At 40.7% G+C, this 17,697-nt stretch overlaps 1 protein-coding gene across 1 annotated transcript in view; it reads left to right on the top strand.

Moving 5' to 3' along the window:
• Positions 1-1,009: 1,009 nt before the first annotated feature.
• RAB31 (RAB31, member RAS oncogene family) overlaps positions 1,010-17,697 on the top strand; it is a 37,896-nt gene continuing 21,208 nt past the window's right edge. The window contains exons 1-3 of the mRNA XM_062512090.1: positions 1,010-1,351; positions 10,393-10,472; positions 12,625-12,706. Coding sequence (XP_062368074.1) covers positions 1,010-1,351; positions 10,393-10,472; positions 12,625-12,706 — 504 coding nt within the window. The remainder of the gene's footprint in view (positions 1,352-10,392; positions 10,473-12,624; positions 12,707-17,697) is intronic.

The raw sequence follows: 17,697 nt of genomic DNA, 5'->3' as shown, positions 1-17,697 counted from the left end.
TGCCATTCTCCATGCCATCAACCCAGCATGAAGAGCTTGGGATTGGAGACCTAGCAATGACAGCAGAGTAATGCAAATTATCTTGGAAACACTCTAGGAAAGATTTTGGTTTTATATAATATTACATGCATGAATATATCAATGTCTCTGGTAAAGTGAATTTTTTGCTAGCATTAGCTATAAATCAGACATTAGCTGCTCTTCAGTCTCTCTTATCTCTGGCCAGGCACATCGCCTTGGTAGGATGACAAACTGTTTTTAGCCACTAGTGCTTGATTCTTTGCTTTATAGTTTAGTGTTGCTTGTGATCTTTGGGTATGTCCTTGACAAAAGTAGATAGTTGAAGAGGTTGTAACTAATATTGCAGTCTATGAGTGAGAGAGGGATGAAAACACTTTTTGTCTCTAAGAGAGAAGAGAATGTAGCAAAATATTAAAGAAAGTGTATTTGAAACTTGGGTATTAGAGGATTTTTGTTGTCTCTGAAAGATTACTGGGCTGGGATCTGGTGGAGAGCAAGGGCCCTGTGACTATGAAGAAACTTGCTAACTCCAAGGAAGCCTACAGATCACCAGGACCAGTAGGACTGCATTCTCTGGCTTCAGGTATGGCAGATACTGGAGCAGCTATGCCAGCCTGAGTTTTTTAATTCCACAGGATGGTGTGTGCAGGATGTGTGTGGAAGGAAAACACGTGCTAAATAATCACACTGGTAAGGGTGCCAAAACTGGTTAGGGAGCAGGGATTTGGCTTTGGGGACTGGTTGGGAACAAAAGTGGACAGGGATGTAGACTCCCTTCAGCTCTGAGGTGAAGTAGATGGTCACTCACTGTACATGTTTTGCAAATAGATGTGGACTGAAGGAAAACAAACCAAGAAAAGGGATCAGATGATATTTTCCATTCAGAGATGTATTGGGTTTCCATGGCAAGGTTTTGGTAGTGGGGGGGGGGCTGAAGGAGTGGCTTCTGTGAGAAGCTGCCAGAAGTTTCCCATGTCCTGCAGAGCCAATGCCAGCTGGCTCCAGGGTGAACCCACCACTAGCCAAGGCTGAGCCCATCAGTGATGGTAGTAGTGACTCTGGGATAACATGGCTAAGAAATGGGAAAAACTACTGCACGAGAGCAGATTGCAGACAGAGGAAGGAGAAAGAATATATGAGAGCAACAACCCTGCAGACACCAGGGTCAGTGGAGAAGGAGAGGGACAAGGTACTCCAGGCTCTGGAGCAGAGATTGCCCTGGAGCCCAGGTACAGACAGTGGTGGGGTAGCTGTGCTCCTTCAGCCCATGGAGATCCATGGTGGAGCAGAGGTCCTCCTGCAGCCCGTGGAGGGGACCATTTTGGAAAAGGTGGATGCCTGAAGGAAACTGTGACCGCATGGAAAATCTGTGCAGGAGCAGGCTCCTGCCAGGACCTCTGGACCCATGAAAAGATGAGCCCACACTAGAATAACTTTGTTGGTCCAGCTTGTATCTTGTATCCAGTATCTTGCCTCCAACTTCATGGAGGACCAACACTGGATCTGTGCCTGAAGGACTGCACCCCATGGAAGAGACTGTGCAGGAGCAGGTGGTGAAGAACTGCACTCCATGGGAAGGGCTCACATGTGAGGAGTCTTCCCGCTGAGGAGGAGTGAGAGGCAGCGACAATGCTCTGGTGAGGAGCAGGTAGAGAAACTGGGAGTAAAGTTAAGCTCAGGAAGAAGGGAAAAGGGTGTGGGGGAGGTGTTTTAAGATTTAATTATTTTTTGTCATCCTACTTTGATTTGATTTGCAATAAACTAAATTAATTTCCCCATTTTGAGTCTATTTTGCCCATGGCAGTCAGTTGGTGAATGATCTCTTCCTGTCCTTATTTCAACCCACAGGTTTTTTGTTATATTTTTTCTCCCCTGCCTAGCTGAGGAGGAGAGTTATAGGATGGCTTTGGTGGGTACCTGGTTTCCAGGAAACATCAGCCCACCACAGGAGGCCAGATACATTAAGCCCTGACTGGTAAATGTTTCTCTGTTTTATAACAGCCACTAGAAATATATGGGTGGTATTGAAGATGCATACAAATACCAAACAAATAAAGTCAGTGCTTGACTATCTCTAAAGCACTTAAATAGCTCTTTGTTACTGTACTGTGTGAATGCTTTACAGCTATCACTATTTTACAGCCCCATAATGCTGTTGCAAGGTAAAATCAAGTAACCATTTTCCTATTACAGCTAGTGAGCTGAGAACAGTAGAGCCAAGGATTCCTGTGCCAAATGCAGTCCTTGCAGCACTAGGAGGAAGGATTGCATTCTGATACAACAGGACTGACCTGATTGTGGGTAGAACAAGTGCTGCACTTTTGCATGTAGAGGGAATTAATATAATTCTGATGTGCTCCAGAGGAAAAAGTCTGATTCTGTAGCTAATTTGTGCTCTGCAAAAGCAATGTTGGTCGGAAAGCAATTAGAAACTATGTGTAGAGTTTTTCACTGTGTGGGAGTTGGCATAGGTCATCCTAACTTAGTGGGAGTAATGTACTAACTGACTTAAAAGATACCTTTACTACCATATATTATGAGTTTAAAGAAGGGAAATGTAAATAGGGATGTTTGTGTAAAGTTCACACAGGGGCAGATGACCAGGAGAACTGTGGTGGTTCCTACTGGAGTGAGACACTGCAGAATCCAGCCAGGGTAAACCCACCAGAGAAGGCCAGTGGTGGCCATCCTCCATCTCAAAATAGATTTGCAGTGAGATCCATGTGTCTGTGCTGGGATCATGGGCAGCTGGGTTCCAATATTTAATGTGAGTGTTGTTCATTTGGCAAGTACCCTTCACTCAGGAAAGGGCATGATAGCAAAATGACATTTCTGGGAGCCAACTCTGGTCCTAGTTCTTTCAAAAATTTGCTTTGCAGATGAGTATCTCCCAGATCTTTGCAGAAATTCCATGGAGATCACTGGTAGTATAAGGCCATGAAATTTTAGTTCAGAATCTACAGAAGTCATTAGTGTCCTGAATGAGATGTGTATATTTTGACTGCAGAAGTGAAGCTTCAGAGCGTCTGTACCTGCATCCCTTTGGTTCAGGCTGAAGCCTCAGGCAGTTTTGTGTTGGTGAAGCAGCTGAGAGCAAGTGTGTGAGTCTAAGAGCTGCTCTTGCATTTTCATCTGTGCAATTATGCAGTGATAGCTTTGCTCACTTAATATATATTGCAGATGGAAAAACTGAATAAAGGCAGGAAGCCTTTTGCACTTCTTCCTAAACTCCACTCCATGTGCATGGCTTCATTTTCCCTGGGACAAGTCTGACACTTGGCAGATTCACTTCAGTCCCAGGGGTGTCTCTGAACCTCAGTCTCCTGCAAGGTATTTCTCCTTTAAGCAGTGTTTCCAGCAACTGAAAGTGATATCCAAACACAGGGAAGGGTGAAGGATCATTCTGAAGTCAGCAAAAAGTTTATTAGGTAGAGTTATTCTTGGATTAAAATACTGCCCTTGGAAACTGCGATCAGGAATCTGCTGTGCATAACTCTTCCTTGTATGTTCCTACAGTTGACAAAAATCCAAAGGCAGTTTTAGATGCTCTTCAAGATGCCTGTTACAGCCTTCCAGAGCAGCTGTAACTGGATTAGTAAGACATGGAAAGTATTGCAATGCTACCTGCATTTGATCATCTGAGTAATGATTAAAATGTTAAAGGCAGGCATAGATGACTAAAGCAGGCTGCAAATTGCAAAGCTTTAATTTATTTTTCAGCTTGTTGCTTTTTTCCTCCACTGGAATTTAAAAGACAGCCATAATCCTGTACTCAGCCTTACCATGTCACGTGCCTTTGGGTTAAGAACTGGCAAGCCTGAAGGCATTCAAGATGCAGGCTGGATATCTCAGTGCTGCATGCCAGACCTTGCCCAAGCAGTGACATTCCTCCTGGACACCAGGCTTGACCAGAGCTGAGCTTACATTTCTGCTAAAGCCCAGCGATAGTTTACAGTGCAGGCCTTGCAATTTGTTTGATGATAGCTAATGAAATGCAAACCATTTAGCAGCTCTGAGATGCGATTACACTGCTGTGAATTTTCAGATTCCATCGAAGTCCTGCTGAGGGTAATGGGAATGGGCCAGGGTGATTCCACTGTAAATCAAAAACAAAAGTGTGGCCAATTGTGACAGTGGAAAGAAGAGCTGTTTAAATGTGCAGAAGCTGATTTGCCAAGCCAAAACCAGCTGTGCTTTACAGAGCTACTGGAATGAATGGTCTCTCTACATTTGTGTTTTTTCTGTGACTCATTGATTATTTTTCTTGCCCTAAAGTTTAAGGTTTGCCTGGCCAGTTGTAAAGGTTTTCAGTGCCTGTTTTTGGTTTATAAAATACCAAATGCATAAAGGACAGATTTCTCCTTTTTTCATACCAATTCAAGTGTTTTCGTCTGTACATCTTTAATGCTTCAACAGTGAATCTCTGCTCTGAGCAAGACAAGGACCTCTCCTCCCTCTCTGTATTAGCACTGACAGTGTTACAAAAAGTGGAATTTGACTTGGGAAATCTTGAGCAGAAACTGGCTCCTTTGTTATTTTTCAGTTAGGGATGAATCCTCCAAGAGCGTCCGGTGGTGTGAATATGTAACAGGGAGTCAGGAATTGTTGCTTCTCTTAACAATGAGGTGCAGCCAGCTTCCTCTCTGAGCAGATCCTCTTCCAGGAGAGTCGGACAGCTTTTTGGCAACATCCAGTTCTGTGTTTTTTCTTTTTTTTTTTTTGTCTGACAGAAGGTGATATTATCTCACTGGAAGGTACACTGAGACAAATTTGACCACAGATGTTTCTAGTGCATGCACTTAATTGCACTTCTTGATGTTAACCTGCCTTGAGAAAGCTTCAAAGCAGTTTGCTGGTAGGTTTTGGTACTGCTCTCTGACTGAAACACTGAGTTCCATCAGTGTGAGCAGGTTTGTAATTCCAGCTCTATGCCTGATGAAAAAGCTTTGCCAGGGGAGACTTCCTGGGGGTTACACTAAATTAACCCTGACTGCATTGGTCGTGCTCTTTTTCTTTTGATCAGGGATCCTCAGAGGAAGGGTTCACCTCACCAAATGCTTGTGGAACCTTTGCTCAAGTTAGGGTGGTTGGCAGCTCAGCTTTTGGCGATCCTGGCACAAATGGGCTCTGAGGAGCAGGTGCATTCCTGCTGTGGGGTGGGGAGAAATCCTGCTGAATTTGATGGAAGCCACATGAGCTGTGGGATCGGTTTCTGGCTTGTGGGAAAGGATAAAGACTTGTCAGGTCCAAATGTTTCTCATATTATTACTGAAATAATATCTTCTTTGCCTCTGGATTTTTTAGCACTTAGTATTAATACCATCCAGGTTGCTGGGGCTCGTTCTTCTTCTGATCTGTAAGACTTACTCATGTTAAACCCTGTCAGATTTAATGAGACCTGTCTGTAGCTGATGTCTCAGTGACTCTTAGCTATTGTGAGGGATGTTTTTAAGGGACAGGCATTTTTAATTTTTAGACATTTTAAAAAATTCAGATTGTAAATTTGATTGAATCCTGGCTTTGTCCAAGCTGATGAGAAAACTTCCTTCCAAAGGAGCTGTGTGTGGGTTCCCTATTTATATGGAGGTCAGTTCTCCATTGCTTCTTAATGTAGATTTTTGTGGTGCCTGTCTCCAGGGTGTCTCAACCTTCCTTTAAATCTAAAATGGGAAGTTAGTCATGAGGTCTGTGGTGGTTACGGGCCAGATGTTCTTTTTTTTCCTTACTTTGCAAGTGGAAGGACAGAAGACAGTTTCTTCAGTGTGTTCATTCTTAGGGTGCCATTTCCTCATGTGAAGTGCTGCCTAGTGTTCTTGTTTTGTTTGTATTTTCAAAAGCATAGAGTCATAAAGGATTTTTGTATGGTTATCTAATTTTACACATACTTAGGAAACCCTGCATATTAAGATAGAGAAAGACTGCATTTTTTTAGTGGACACTCAAAAAGCTCTTGCAGCAGTGTGCATGATTATAGGGCTGCTGTATCAGGCATATGTGTGGATTTTGTTGTGAATCCAACCTTTATTCCATTTCAGATTAAAAAAAAAATTACATGAAGAGATCAGTTTACTCAGCACAATAGGGCTTGACCCTGAACGTGTTAAAAGCTATTGCAATATCAAGGCTACAGACTAACAGCCTAATCAGGGATGTGTTTACAGGGTGCTATAGTTCCCTCCAATTTGGAAAAGTGTTTGGAGGACCAGACCCTATGTGCAAAGATATAAACAAGACATCCAGCTTTAAATTAAAGAACTAAATTTTTCTGCATTAGCTTTGTCTGCTGGGATAAATGTGTTTGGGAAGACAGACAGAGGAATATACCAAATGCCTTTTTGTAATGGAAATGGTTTTCTTTTTTAATATATTGCTCCTATTTTTTTTCTGCTTTTTTTTTTTTTTTTTTTTAATCTCCCTTAAGCTGCTGCAAATCAGCCAGAAGTAGTCAGCAGTTCAGTTGCTGTTTGCCTGCAAATGAGTTGCCAGCATCCTGTAATGCTGCTAGCTTGAAATACAGTCTCATCTCCTTTACAGTAATGAGAGCTGAGGAGAGCCAAGTGGGGTGGCTCCCCGGAAGCAGGAGTGTGGGTGGAAGCACTGTTTTCTGTGGCATTCTGCTCTCCATTCTGGTGCTCTTAAAATCCTCACACCTAAATCTGCTGGTAAGGGATTTTGGAAGAACACAAGAATGTGTGTTCCGGGGATGAAGGGTAAAAATCTGGAATTAGTCATGCTTGCGTTGGTACCTTCTATTTATCGGAAATATCTGATACAGTTTCAGATTCTTGAATCCATTTTGCTGACCGGGGAGATTCTGAAGTTGCAGCTACGTATTCTGGCTAACTAATAGTGGCTCACTTGTGAATTTCATTATTGCTTCTTTCCTTCCTCTCTCCCTACCCCACCCACTTTGCCTATCTTGCTACAATGTGGTTTATAACTGATATTTTGTAAGTGTGCTGGGAGGCTTATGAAGAAGAAAAGGAATAAAGGGAAACCTGTAGCTGGTTCCTCGAGTGATTGGTGAACGCCTTGATTCACAATAATTATTTTATATTTGTTCATTTCTTGCCACTTCTTTCCTTGGTATGCTCTTGATTGTGATGAGTCAAAGACTATAGAGCTGAAGCCCTTGGATTTCCTGTGAATGAGGATTTTTCCTAAAGAATTGCAGGATCTGTTCCTTGAAGTGCAACATAACTCTTGGGGGCATATTCTCAGTTTCTGAAACTTGTCCAATCCATTCTGCTCAGTGCTGCCATGACCTTTTCCATAAGCCAAGATATTATACTTTCATGTGTGTTTTATGTTATATGTACACCAACATCAGTAAAACAAAACAGAGGAACAGATTAGAGGGTGTAATAGCAGAACTTTACAAATTAGAAAAATAAATCTTCTGTATGTATGAATGTTACCCAGGCATGTGGCTTGATAAATCTGCTATAATCCTTTGAAGAAAAAAATAACAAAACAAGGGAGATCAACCCCATCAGATGTTAGAAAAATAGGTTTATGTAGAGAACAACCATATAGTAAAGTACAAAGCAGATGGTTGCAGAAAAGGTTTATACAGCCTTAGCAAGGGGGTTTAATTTTAATGCATTGGTGAGAAGCAAATGCTTTTCTACTTCTTTGAAACAACAACTCTGCTTTTCTTGTCTTCTGTGAGAGACGTGAAAGATAGCTCCCTGTTGTCAGTAGGAGTTAAGGTCTCAGCTGTTTTCAAGTTGTTGTATAATGTTCATATGCCATGATTTGCTTTGCTTTCAGGCAGGTGAATGTCTTGATTGATGGCTGTCAGTACAGTTTTCAGTTACATGGACTGAACTGTGTCTAAGTAGTCTTAAATCCCATGATGGAATGATAATCACTGCCTTAAGTACGAAACTTACTCTATTTTACTTCCTTCCCCTCTGTGCTCTAATTATATTCTGGTAGATGGTGGTTTACATCCTCCAGGCAGCAAAAGGGAAGCTGGGAGTGCTGAACCCCCCTGGTGCAATAAATTGCCTGGCTCCTGGAAAGCACCAGCCACTGACTGCAGCAGTGCTTGCCCTAAAAACAGGTTCACTTGTGATCCAAGTCCATTGGTTTCACTGCAGTTACTTGAGGGGGATATTTAGCCCTCTTGGTAGTGCAGGCAATCCCAGGAGCAAAGTGTAAGAATGCCTTTAAGCTTTCGGAGTGCTGTTGGTGTGCCTGGCATATGCTTAAGTTTAACTGTGCTCATCGTGGGATGTGAAAGCAATAGAAACTTTGAAAGGTCCTTTTAACGTTATCATGAAACATTAGTAAGAGCTACGAACTGAAAGATGAAGAGGTTCCAGGAAAATGAGCTAAGCTTTAATCCATGTTTGTGGATGTCACATCCCTGCCAGAGACCCTGGCTCCTCTTGTAATTGCAGTTGCCATTCTGAGTGACCCCTCAGGGGAGCTGGAGGAAGCAGATGAAACTGAAGCATCATTGGGTCACTGGAGTCAATGTCTAGTTTTGAACACAGTGGCATAAATGCTGTCCCCACAAGAGGGAAATGTAATTCCTTGCAAACAGTGGGTGGTAATTCTAGTTTCCCTACACCATTTAAAATCTGGAAAAATAATTAGATCCTCAATTTCAGGGTAGAGGGCTTTTTAAATTCATTTTTTTGTGTGTTCTGCTATCCTGATGTAGTAACTATACAGTGGTGTCTGCTGGAAACAATAATGAAGGCAAAATTTGGGAACAGTTACAGGATGTGTTACTGCTATTGATCAAAGGCTACAGGGCTGTTTTTAAACATTTCTCTTCTCTTTGATCTTTTTTTCCTATTGATTGAACAGAGTAGATAAACAACTGTCTGTGTAACATGACCATTTATTATGGCTTTTAAGCTGACTAAGGACATCTTTGAATTAAATGAGAGACTTTAAATGATGGTTTTTTAATAAGTGCTGTCTATAAAGACTGGCGTGACAATACAGTTTCCTGTAATCATGGTGAAAGGAAATGTATATACAGGCATTCTTTTTCTTTCTTACTCCAAAAGAACATAACGTATTGCAAAATTGATTACTGGAGAGACAGAAATGCTATTTTTAGTACGTAGTTATGTGTGGGCAAAAGCTGCTTTTCTATTTTTTTAATATATAGTTATGTGTGTCTTGTTGTTAACAAACCATATTGTCTTTTCTTGGCATTTTTCAAGAGTGTTGTGTAAATTAGTAATCTTAAAATGTGGATACAAATGGAGCTACCAGGTACAATCTGGTGTTTCTGCAATCACTTCAATGAAATTAATAGAAAACTTTCCATTGACTGTTTAATGAGTTAGATTGGACCCTGGGCTGTCATTGTTAATGTCTTGGAAAGGTCAGTATTGATTTCCTGGCATCCTTTTTGTCTCTAAGGAGGCTCTTTGCAATTCTGTGGAAGACACAGCGATAATGTTATTCCTCCTCCTTGATAATTCCCTGTATAATTTAAGTTCTACCTACCATCCAAGGCTTTGGGCAAAAACAGACAGACTGAAAAATGTTGCATTTCAGGGAACTTGTTTATATCTTAAATGCCTAAATAATATTTCTGCATAATTTCAAGTTTTCTCCTGCCCCTTCAGGTTATTTTGAATTTCATTCCAGTATTGTACTGCTTTTTTTCCCTACTGATAGGCTATGTTAAAAAGAAAAAAAAAGACTATTCCTGCAAATGGAATCAGCTTGTTGTGTTGCAGTGTAGAGAGTAAGCTGTGTTGCCTTCAAAGTAATGCACTGCAGACTTCTAACATGGCATGCACAGGGAAGAGCTACACATCTCTGGGGATCCAGATCTTTGGATTCCTACCTTTTCAAAACCACCTGAAGCTTCTGCAGAGTTTCTGCTAAGCAGGCTAGTTTGTCTTGCCATGAAAAGGTTATTTCCACTAAGTCAGTGCTGTTGGAGTGCTAAAATGTTGGTGTTTTTAGTCTGTTTTGGAAACTTGCTTGAGCTGGCTGTGCAACAGGCCTGAATGAAATTGTTTCTCTGGCTTGGCTGTGTAATGCGCTGTGTGTTGGAAAGCACAGGGTTTGCTTGTACAAGTAAATGGCTATGCTGGATGGACTGCAGTCCTTGCAACAGAAATATAAAATTCACCCAGTAAGATAGAGGTCTTGGAGAGAAGGGAGTCCTGGGAAGAGGGCCAGGGAGATTCACTTATAAGGCTGATGTTTGAAAAGGATAAGCTACATCCTCACTTTTATTCTGAAATGTCTAATGTGCCCTGCTTGCCATAGGACAAGAACATAGAGTCAAATATAAATTCTGGAAAAATAAATGCAGTGAGGTATTGACATCTAGGGTCTCATGGGTGTGACTTCATGACTCACTGTCATGCTTTCTTTGATTTTCAGGATACTGGGGTCGGGAAATCGAGCATCGTTTGTCGGTTTGTCCAGGACCACTTTGATCATAATATTAGTCCTACTATTGGGTAAGTACCACACATAATATCACTTTGGTTTTCACTGGTCAGTGAGGTTTCAAATCTGACCCTTGAGTGATTTAAGTCCTAAGGTCCTACAGCCAAAATAGTCTAAAGTGGGAAGCTCTCGACAAGACAAAAACCAAAACCCCACAACCCAAGAGGCTGTGATCTGCACAATGATCAGGTCATCCCATGGCTGAGTAATGGCAGCAAGATCATGGGAAGCCCTTAAAGCACCTTTGTTGAGTGTCCTGGTAGGTTGGGATGGAACATGGACAGTGTCTGTTCCCTATATGGATGTGCTTTTGTCTAAATTTAGGATGTGCCACATTGTCCTTTCTTAAAATAGGAACAATGCAATTTTATCTAAGTATAATTAATTTATATTTCTTCTTTAAAAACTACTAAGCTTCCATGTATCAGACCATCAGAATCCTAATAGTCCTGTGGTAGATTTTAATTCAGATTTTTTTTTTCTTTTAATATATTAGGGGACAGATCTTCTAAGTCTAGTGTGACCTGGAAAATTTTTAAAGTTATCTTTTGAGAAAGATGTCTTATGGGAAAGGAAGCTATTATGGAATGTACAGAAATGAGTAATTTGGGGGGAAAGGGCTGATCTGGCATGTGTGTCAGAGGTGTTTTAAGTCATTTGTGAAGGATTGGTATTGATTGCTGTGTGATGTTCAGAGGGTTGGACGGTACCTTCTGAAGCTCTGCCTTTCAATGCACGGGGAAATCTCAGCTGGAAGCTACACGTAGAAGTTCCAGAACTATTTTGGATTTCTGAATGAGATGAATAGAGAAAAATGGACAGAGAAAGGAAGCATGTCATGAATAAAATTACTGGCTGAAGGCCACTTGTTTGCAACTTGAGTGTTGATTTTATTTTTTTTTTTATTTTTTTTTTTTACTTCTAAACCATTAGCAGCCTTTTTCCCCAAGTAGTTGTTGCTAAGTAAATGCCTTCTGCTCAGTTTGGAAAACAATTTTCCTCTCTTATCATAATTATGAAAACTAAAGGGATTTTTTTTTTCCATTGGGAGATTAAAATGTGAAGGCTAGCTTCACATGGGTGGTATTATTTGTCTGCACAGATAAGGGTTTTTTCCTTCCAAATTATTCAACTACTTTAAATATATAATTCTTGCAGTCAACAGTAGTCACTGTGGATCTATAAAGTTCCTATTTTTGAAGGTGTGAAGTTTTGCTTATTGGTTTAAGAAGGAGAGTGACAACTGAGAGAACACACCCTGAAAACAAAGAAATGCTGCCCATTTATTTTTTCCTTAGTTAGTATTTTCATAAGCAATGCAGCATTGTTAAATTCAAGCAATTTGCAGATGGCTGTAGAGGAGAACTCTGGTATATCATTCTCAGGAAATGTTTTGTTCAGTCATATGTCATTTGATGTCATTTAGTGCTTTTGTAACAACTGTGCATTGTACCAAATGTATCTTTATGAGCCAGGAAAAATGTTACCACAACAAAAATGGTTCAGCAGTACCCAGATAGAATAGGGAAAATAGAAATCTGCCAGAGTTTGGCAGTCTCCTACCAGCTTTCAAACAAACTGCTGTAATACAGAAAAAAGCCTGTAAATTTGTAACCTTCTTTCCTAAAAGAAAAAAAATATTTGAAAATATAGACCTATCTCATTTCCTATGGAAAATAAAAGAAACTACAAAGACTTCTTCATCCCAGTTGAAAGGGAAAACAACTTTTTTGCATTTGTTTACCATGTACGCTCCAGAAGGTGGCTTTTCTGTTCTTTGGTGATCCATGGTGTTCCTTGGTCTCATGTTAAAGTGAAAAGTGGCACATGATGTTGTCTGTTGCCTCTTTCTCAGGTTCGAAGAAGATGGAGCTAACAAGCAGCAGAAGCCACATGTGAATGGCAGGAGCATTTGTGTTCATGAACCCATGAACAAATGCCCTTTGAACCTCAGAGGCTTTTCTCTTCTTTTAAAAAAATACATCTATAGGTAGCATATGTCCTATCTGAGGAAAGGGAGACTTCTACTTCTGCAGGTGTTTTATCAAGGTTTTGGAGTATTCCCCAAATGCAGTCCAGTCCAGCAGAACTCACTAAGGTCTACAGGTTACGTATTCAGAGTGTCAGTTATGTTACTAATTTATCTTTCTTCATTATTTTCAGAGCATCCTTCATGACTAAAACTGTGCCATGTGGGAATGAGCTTCATAAATTTCTGATCTGGGACACAGCTGGTCAGGAACGGGTGAGTGTTAGTTTGCAGAAGGCTTTTATTATCCTAGTCTCTCTTAATGTGTAGATGTACTTTTTCTAAACCTTTCATCATCAGAAGACTTTATAAGTATCAACCTCCTGAATCTTTGCAAGGCTCTGCAATGCAGGTGGTCAGCAGGCACCAAGTATGTAGGTTCCCTTTCCATGGAAGGGGAAAATGCAGAGACAGGCTTGCCATACCACTTACCTAAAAAAAAATCCAAACCATGGTGTGAATTGTCAGCTACCTTCCCCAAGACATCTTGAGCAGTGTCCCAGCAACATCCAGTTCCCCTCTGATTTCATCAGGTTTGTGTGTGGCAGCTCTCATTGGCACTGGAAAGGCTTTGACTTGCAGCCCATGGGCTGGGGGTGGTCTGAACTTAGCTGGTGACTCTGGGGTTGTCTTGGATTAGGGCAGGGAATATGGGCACAGCTTGTGTGTGCTGTTATTATTTAGGAAATTACAGGTGGCAACCTGAACCACTTCGCGTTTTTGTCTTGATTTTTTTTCAAGTGTGTGAAGCAAATTGCTCAGATCAAGCAGCCTTTCCTCTGACTTTCAAAAAAAAAAAGAAAAGACCCATAATGGATTTTTGGGCATTCACTCGTCTTGACTGTATATAAGTCTGATTGATAATTTTTTTTCTTTTAATAGCCTTAGTGCTTAGTGTCAGTAGTATTTGGTAACAGACTGTAGAGCTGTAGGTTTCTCTTAATATATGAGAGAAATGGAAAATCCTATGAACACTCCTAGAACAACTTCAAACTTGTGAAGTGGCATAGTGTTCCTTCATAGGAAATTGTAGCTATGCTCACATTGGGTTGGGATAAAATGAGATGCTTATACAGGCTGGGATGTCAGTCCTGATACATCCTACTGTATTCTCCATACCATGTGTGTGTATTGTGGGCAAAGAAGATTTTTGCTGTTAATTGTAGGAAATGCTTGTGCTTTTATTTACAATGCACAGCGTGAGGTAAAATGACTGATGAAATCTGTTGGCTCCTAATTCAGTAAGTTATTTATCATGGGAAAATGGATTTTGAAAAACATATTTGAAGCCTAATTAATTCCCTTGAATCTTGTTTGTTCCACTTCTGTATGGTCTAGATCTGATAACTGACTAATTATTGCAAGAGGTAGCAAAAGTTCCATTTTCTTTCCCATGGTTTCAGTTTCCTTGCTTATTCTCTCTCTTTTCAGACCACTGCTCTGCTCTCCTTGCTTTTTCTTTTCCTTTTAGCATTTTACACACAAAACTCAGTTGGATTAATACATATATCAAAATTTAACTATTTTCCTACATAGTTTAAGGACTCTCAAAGCCCCTTAAAATAGTAATATTCGTATTTACTGAAACAAATGAGACCTCATTTGAGGCAGGAAATCTGTGGCTGAGCTCTGACTCTTGGACACAAATTCCATCCTTCCCAACTAGTCCCTTGTGTTTCCTCTCAATTTTTTTTTGCTCATCCTTTTTCAAACACCTGCTTTCCTTTATTTTTGTGTGTGTGTGTATGTGTGTGTGTGTGTGTGAAACTATGGTGAGCACTGAGCACCACAAACCTTGTTAGATTTCTTAGAATTTATTACAGATAAGTCACATTAAAGATTTTCATTAATTAGTAATCATGAATTAGTCCAGGGACCATCTTTTTGTTCTGTGTTTGCACGGTGTATTCCCAGTCCTTCACTAGGACTAGAAAAGTGTAGTGATATAGTAAACAAAGTTCGTTGCTGTTGAGTGCAAGCTACAGAGGCAGACAAGTTTCCCAAGGTGAGGTCCATACTGGTGCAAGTCCTTCCCTGTCCTAGAACATTCCTGTTTTACATTACAGCTAAACACATGATGCTTCTCAATATCTTATTCACTTTAATCAGGGATTTTTGATCGCTTTGTTTTGTGTTGCTCCTTCTGATCTGCTATTCAAGAATGAATGTTTGCCCCCTGTTAATTTTTTTTCTAGTTATCCTCTGAACAACAATGATGACCCAACATTTCCAGCCTGTCCCATCCTCTGGGCCTATTGCTGTTTTCACAGTGTTACTATTAAAGTGTCTTCTGAGTGTTGTTTCTGCTTTGGGAATTGTCCTTCCCATGTTCTTCGCAATTTTTGTTGAGGCTTTGTGTTCCACTGCTGAAGCCTGGCAGTTTTGTCATTCTGTACTGCTGAGAACAGTGTTTAGGACTTCCTGCTCTTTCAACATTGCCTTCGTTTGGCTTCGCTCTCCTAAAGGCTTGTGCTTATTCTGGAGTTAAGGTGCCCTGTGCTTCCCCAGCTGTGCTGCCAGCTGTGTCTATGTGCTGATGTGGAGCCTTCACAGCAGAAAAGCCCTGGCTAAGATTTAACTAAGCCTTACTTATGCCATGAAAGTTAAGCTCAAACCTTTACCATGGTAGAGCAGGCAGGCGGAAACAACAGTGGTGGCACTTCCATGGTCCTTGTTCATAAGTTTGTCCTTTTTAATGAAATCTCACATCCCTATTCATTATTTTCTAACTAGCTGCTAGCTTGAAGTCAATGCTGCAGAGTGACAATGATGCAGCAGAAAATGGAGATTAAAAGCTTTTCTATCATATCCCTGGTGGGGGTGAATGCTGAGTGTGCTTCTTAGGAGGAGACCCTGGAGAGGGTATATGGCTTGTGGTGGAAAATTCACATAGTACATCATTATAAAAGGAGAGAGAGCTTCTTAATCGTTTTATCTTGTTTTTTTTTTTCTTCCCGTTTTTCTTGACTAGAAAGAAATAAACTGGCAGCACACTTCACAAAATCCCCCTGTCCTCTGTGTCTAAGTACTGGTCTCTGTGAACCTGGTTGCTTTGTGTTGGTGTGTTATTCAACAGATTTGCTTTATTTTTTGATTCACAGTCACTTTCCCTCCACACCAGTATTTCCCAAATGTCACTTTTCCCCCTCCTATCTCATGTTTTCCCCATTAGCTTTGAATTGTTGCCACAGACTTCAGGACTTACATGCCTGACAATTATGTTGTTATTAGCAAAGATTCCCTCCCCTAAGAAGAGTCTCCTCGCAAGTTGGTTAATGATGTTTTTATTAGCATATATTTTGGTTCATGGTGCCCTAAGTAGCTTTTAATTACAATGTTTTGTTTGAATACCTTGGGTGGCTGCCAGCTTTCCCTTTTGCCAGCTGAGGAATATTGTAGCAAACAGGGAGTCTGAGCACCATGTTTCTAGGGAAGAAGAATTTATCTCTGTTCTTTTTAAATTTACTGTGTTGAACTCTGGGGCTTTTGATTTTGTTTAATAGAAGAGGCCTCGATTACTTGAGCCCAGTTTAAAACTCGATAACCCTGAGTTGTGAACCTTCTCTTTCTTTTGTTTTTTAACCTTCTCCGTTTCCAGGAAAAGACTGACTGATGACATGTCCACAGCTCTTCATAGCTCCCTCTTTTCTGAGTAGCTGTAGTTGTCCTTATGATTCAGAGACAGTGTCACAACACCATCTATCAATGACTTGAATTATTTCTGCAGGCGAAATGCAGCCTGAATTTTGCTCTGTGGTGTCATAAGTGTAGCTCTGATGGTCTCCCACAGCTCAGTCAGAGTGGGGGTGGTTCACTGTGTGTGAAGATGTCTTGCATGCTGCCTGTTGACAGGTGACTTGGCAGTGTGTGAGAGCACAATTAGAGGATGAGAGCTAGCAAGCAAATATGTTATTTTTGCTATTATCATAATGAGCATAAAGCACAGTAAATAATTTAAAGGATGCATTTGAATGTGTTTTTTCTTAAGCTTCAGCAAACTTGCACCACTTGTAGCTTGATGGTGAGTCATGGTTTTGGTGTGGTGTCTTCTGTATCCTCTGTTTAACAACTGTAAACTTCAGAAGGGCTAAGCACAGGTCACTTTTGTGATGTTGCAAAAGTTTCTTTTCTGCCTATTTAAAATACATTTAAAAGGTTTACCAAAAAATGTTGAGATTTTTCCTTCTTCAGTTGAAGAATTCTTAGACATTGAAAAAAATGCTCACTCATATATATATATCTATATATATATGTATATAAATCTCCAATTTAACTAGCAAAAAATACCTGTAGATAGATCTTAGATAGATCTTTCCTGATTTACTCAGCTTGCAAATCCTGAGAACTGGAATTTCAGCCTTCAATCATGTAAGCAAAATTACTCAAGGTTTTAAATGCTAAATGGTATCTGAAAATGGCATTCATGCATAACATTTTTCCCATTTGCTCTTTGCCAGCTGAGAATGTCAGGAATTTTGTATCCCTCCCTGTTTGAGAAGTTTGTGTGTCAGGATAATCTGTTTAATGCTTTTGAGTTTTGCCTTTGCTTCTCTCTGCACCACCACAGTTTTCTGTTTGTTGGCAGCCACTGCCTTGAAGGTATCAGGAGTGGGACATGTAACTGCCCAGACTTGGGCAAGTGTACTTCAGGTGGTTTTTGGGACAGGACTGAAGGGGTTTTGTGGGAGTGGCCTGGCAGGAAGGGCCAAGGAGAAACAGGACACCCAAAATCACCTGCAGAGGTGTGGGAATAGCCTGCTATATGTTTAAGATAAGAGTCCAGAAAGTGTGAGTGTGCATAATATGAAAGGGAAGGAAGTTGCAGAGCTAGGACGCTGCCCACACATGTCAGCAAATAGCTGAGCCAGATGCTGTGGTGTCCTTGCCATTGGTGGTACCCAGATAAAGAGTAAGAGTAAGGAGCTCTGACCTTGAGAAGAATGAAGTGGTTTGGTCTTGGCCACTCAGATCAACTTATGTTGTCAGAAAGCAGCTTCTTAGGAAAAGGAATGAAATTCAGTCAAATGACCACAGCTGTTAGGAAGCAAATCTTGTGCTGCTGTGCACCTGGAGGTGCCTGAGAAGGCACTGTGTAGGAAAATCGTAGCTGAATTCAAAGTGTGTAATACTTGCTGAGCACTGGTGTGATTCTGCTCAGTCTGTGCACCCTTATCCTTTCCAGCAGTGCTTATGGGCAGGTTTATAAT

Source organism: Cinclus cinclus, chromosome 1 (assembly GCF_963662255.1).
Source record: "Cinclus cinclus chromosome 1, bCinCin1.1, whole genome shotgun sequence".
Lineage (NCBI taxonomy): Eukaryota > Metazoa > Chordata > Aves > Passeriformes > Cinclidae > Cinclus > Cinclus cinclus.
This window is presented reverse-complemented; position numbering and strand designations above follow the sequence as displayed.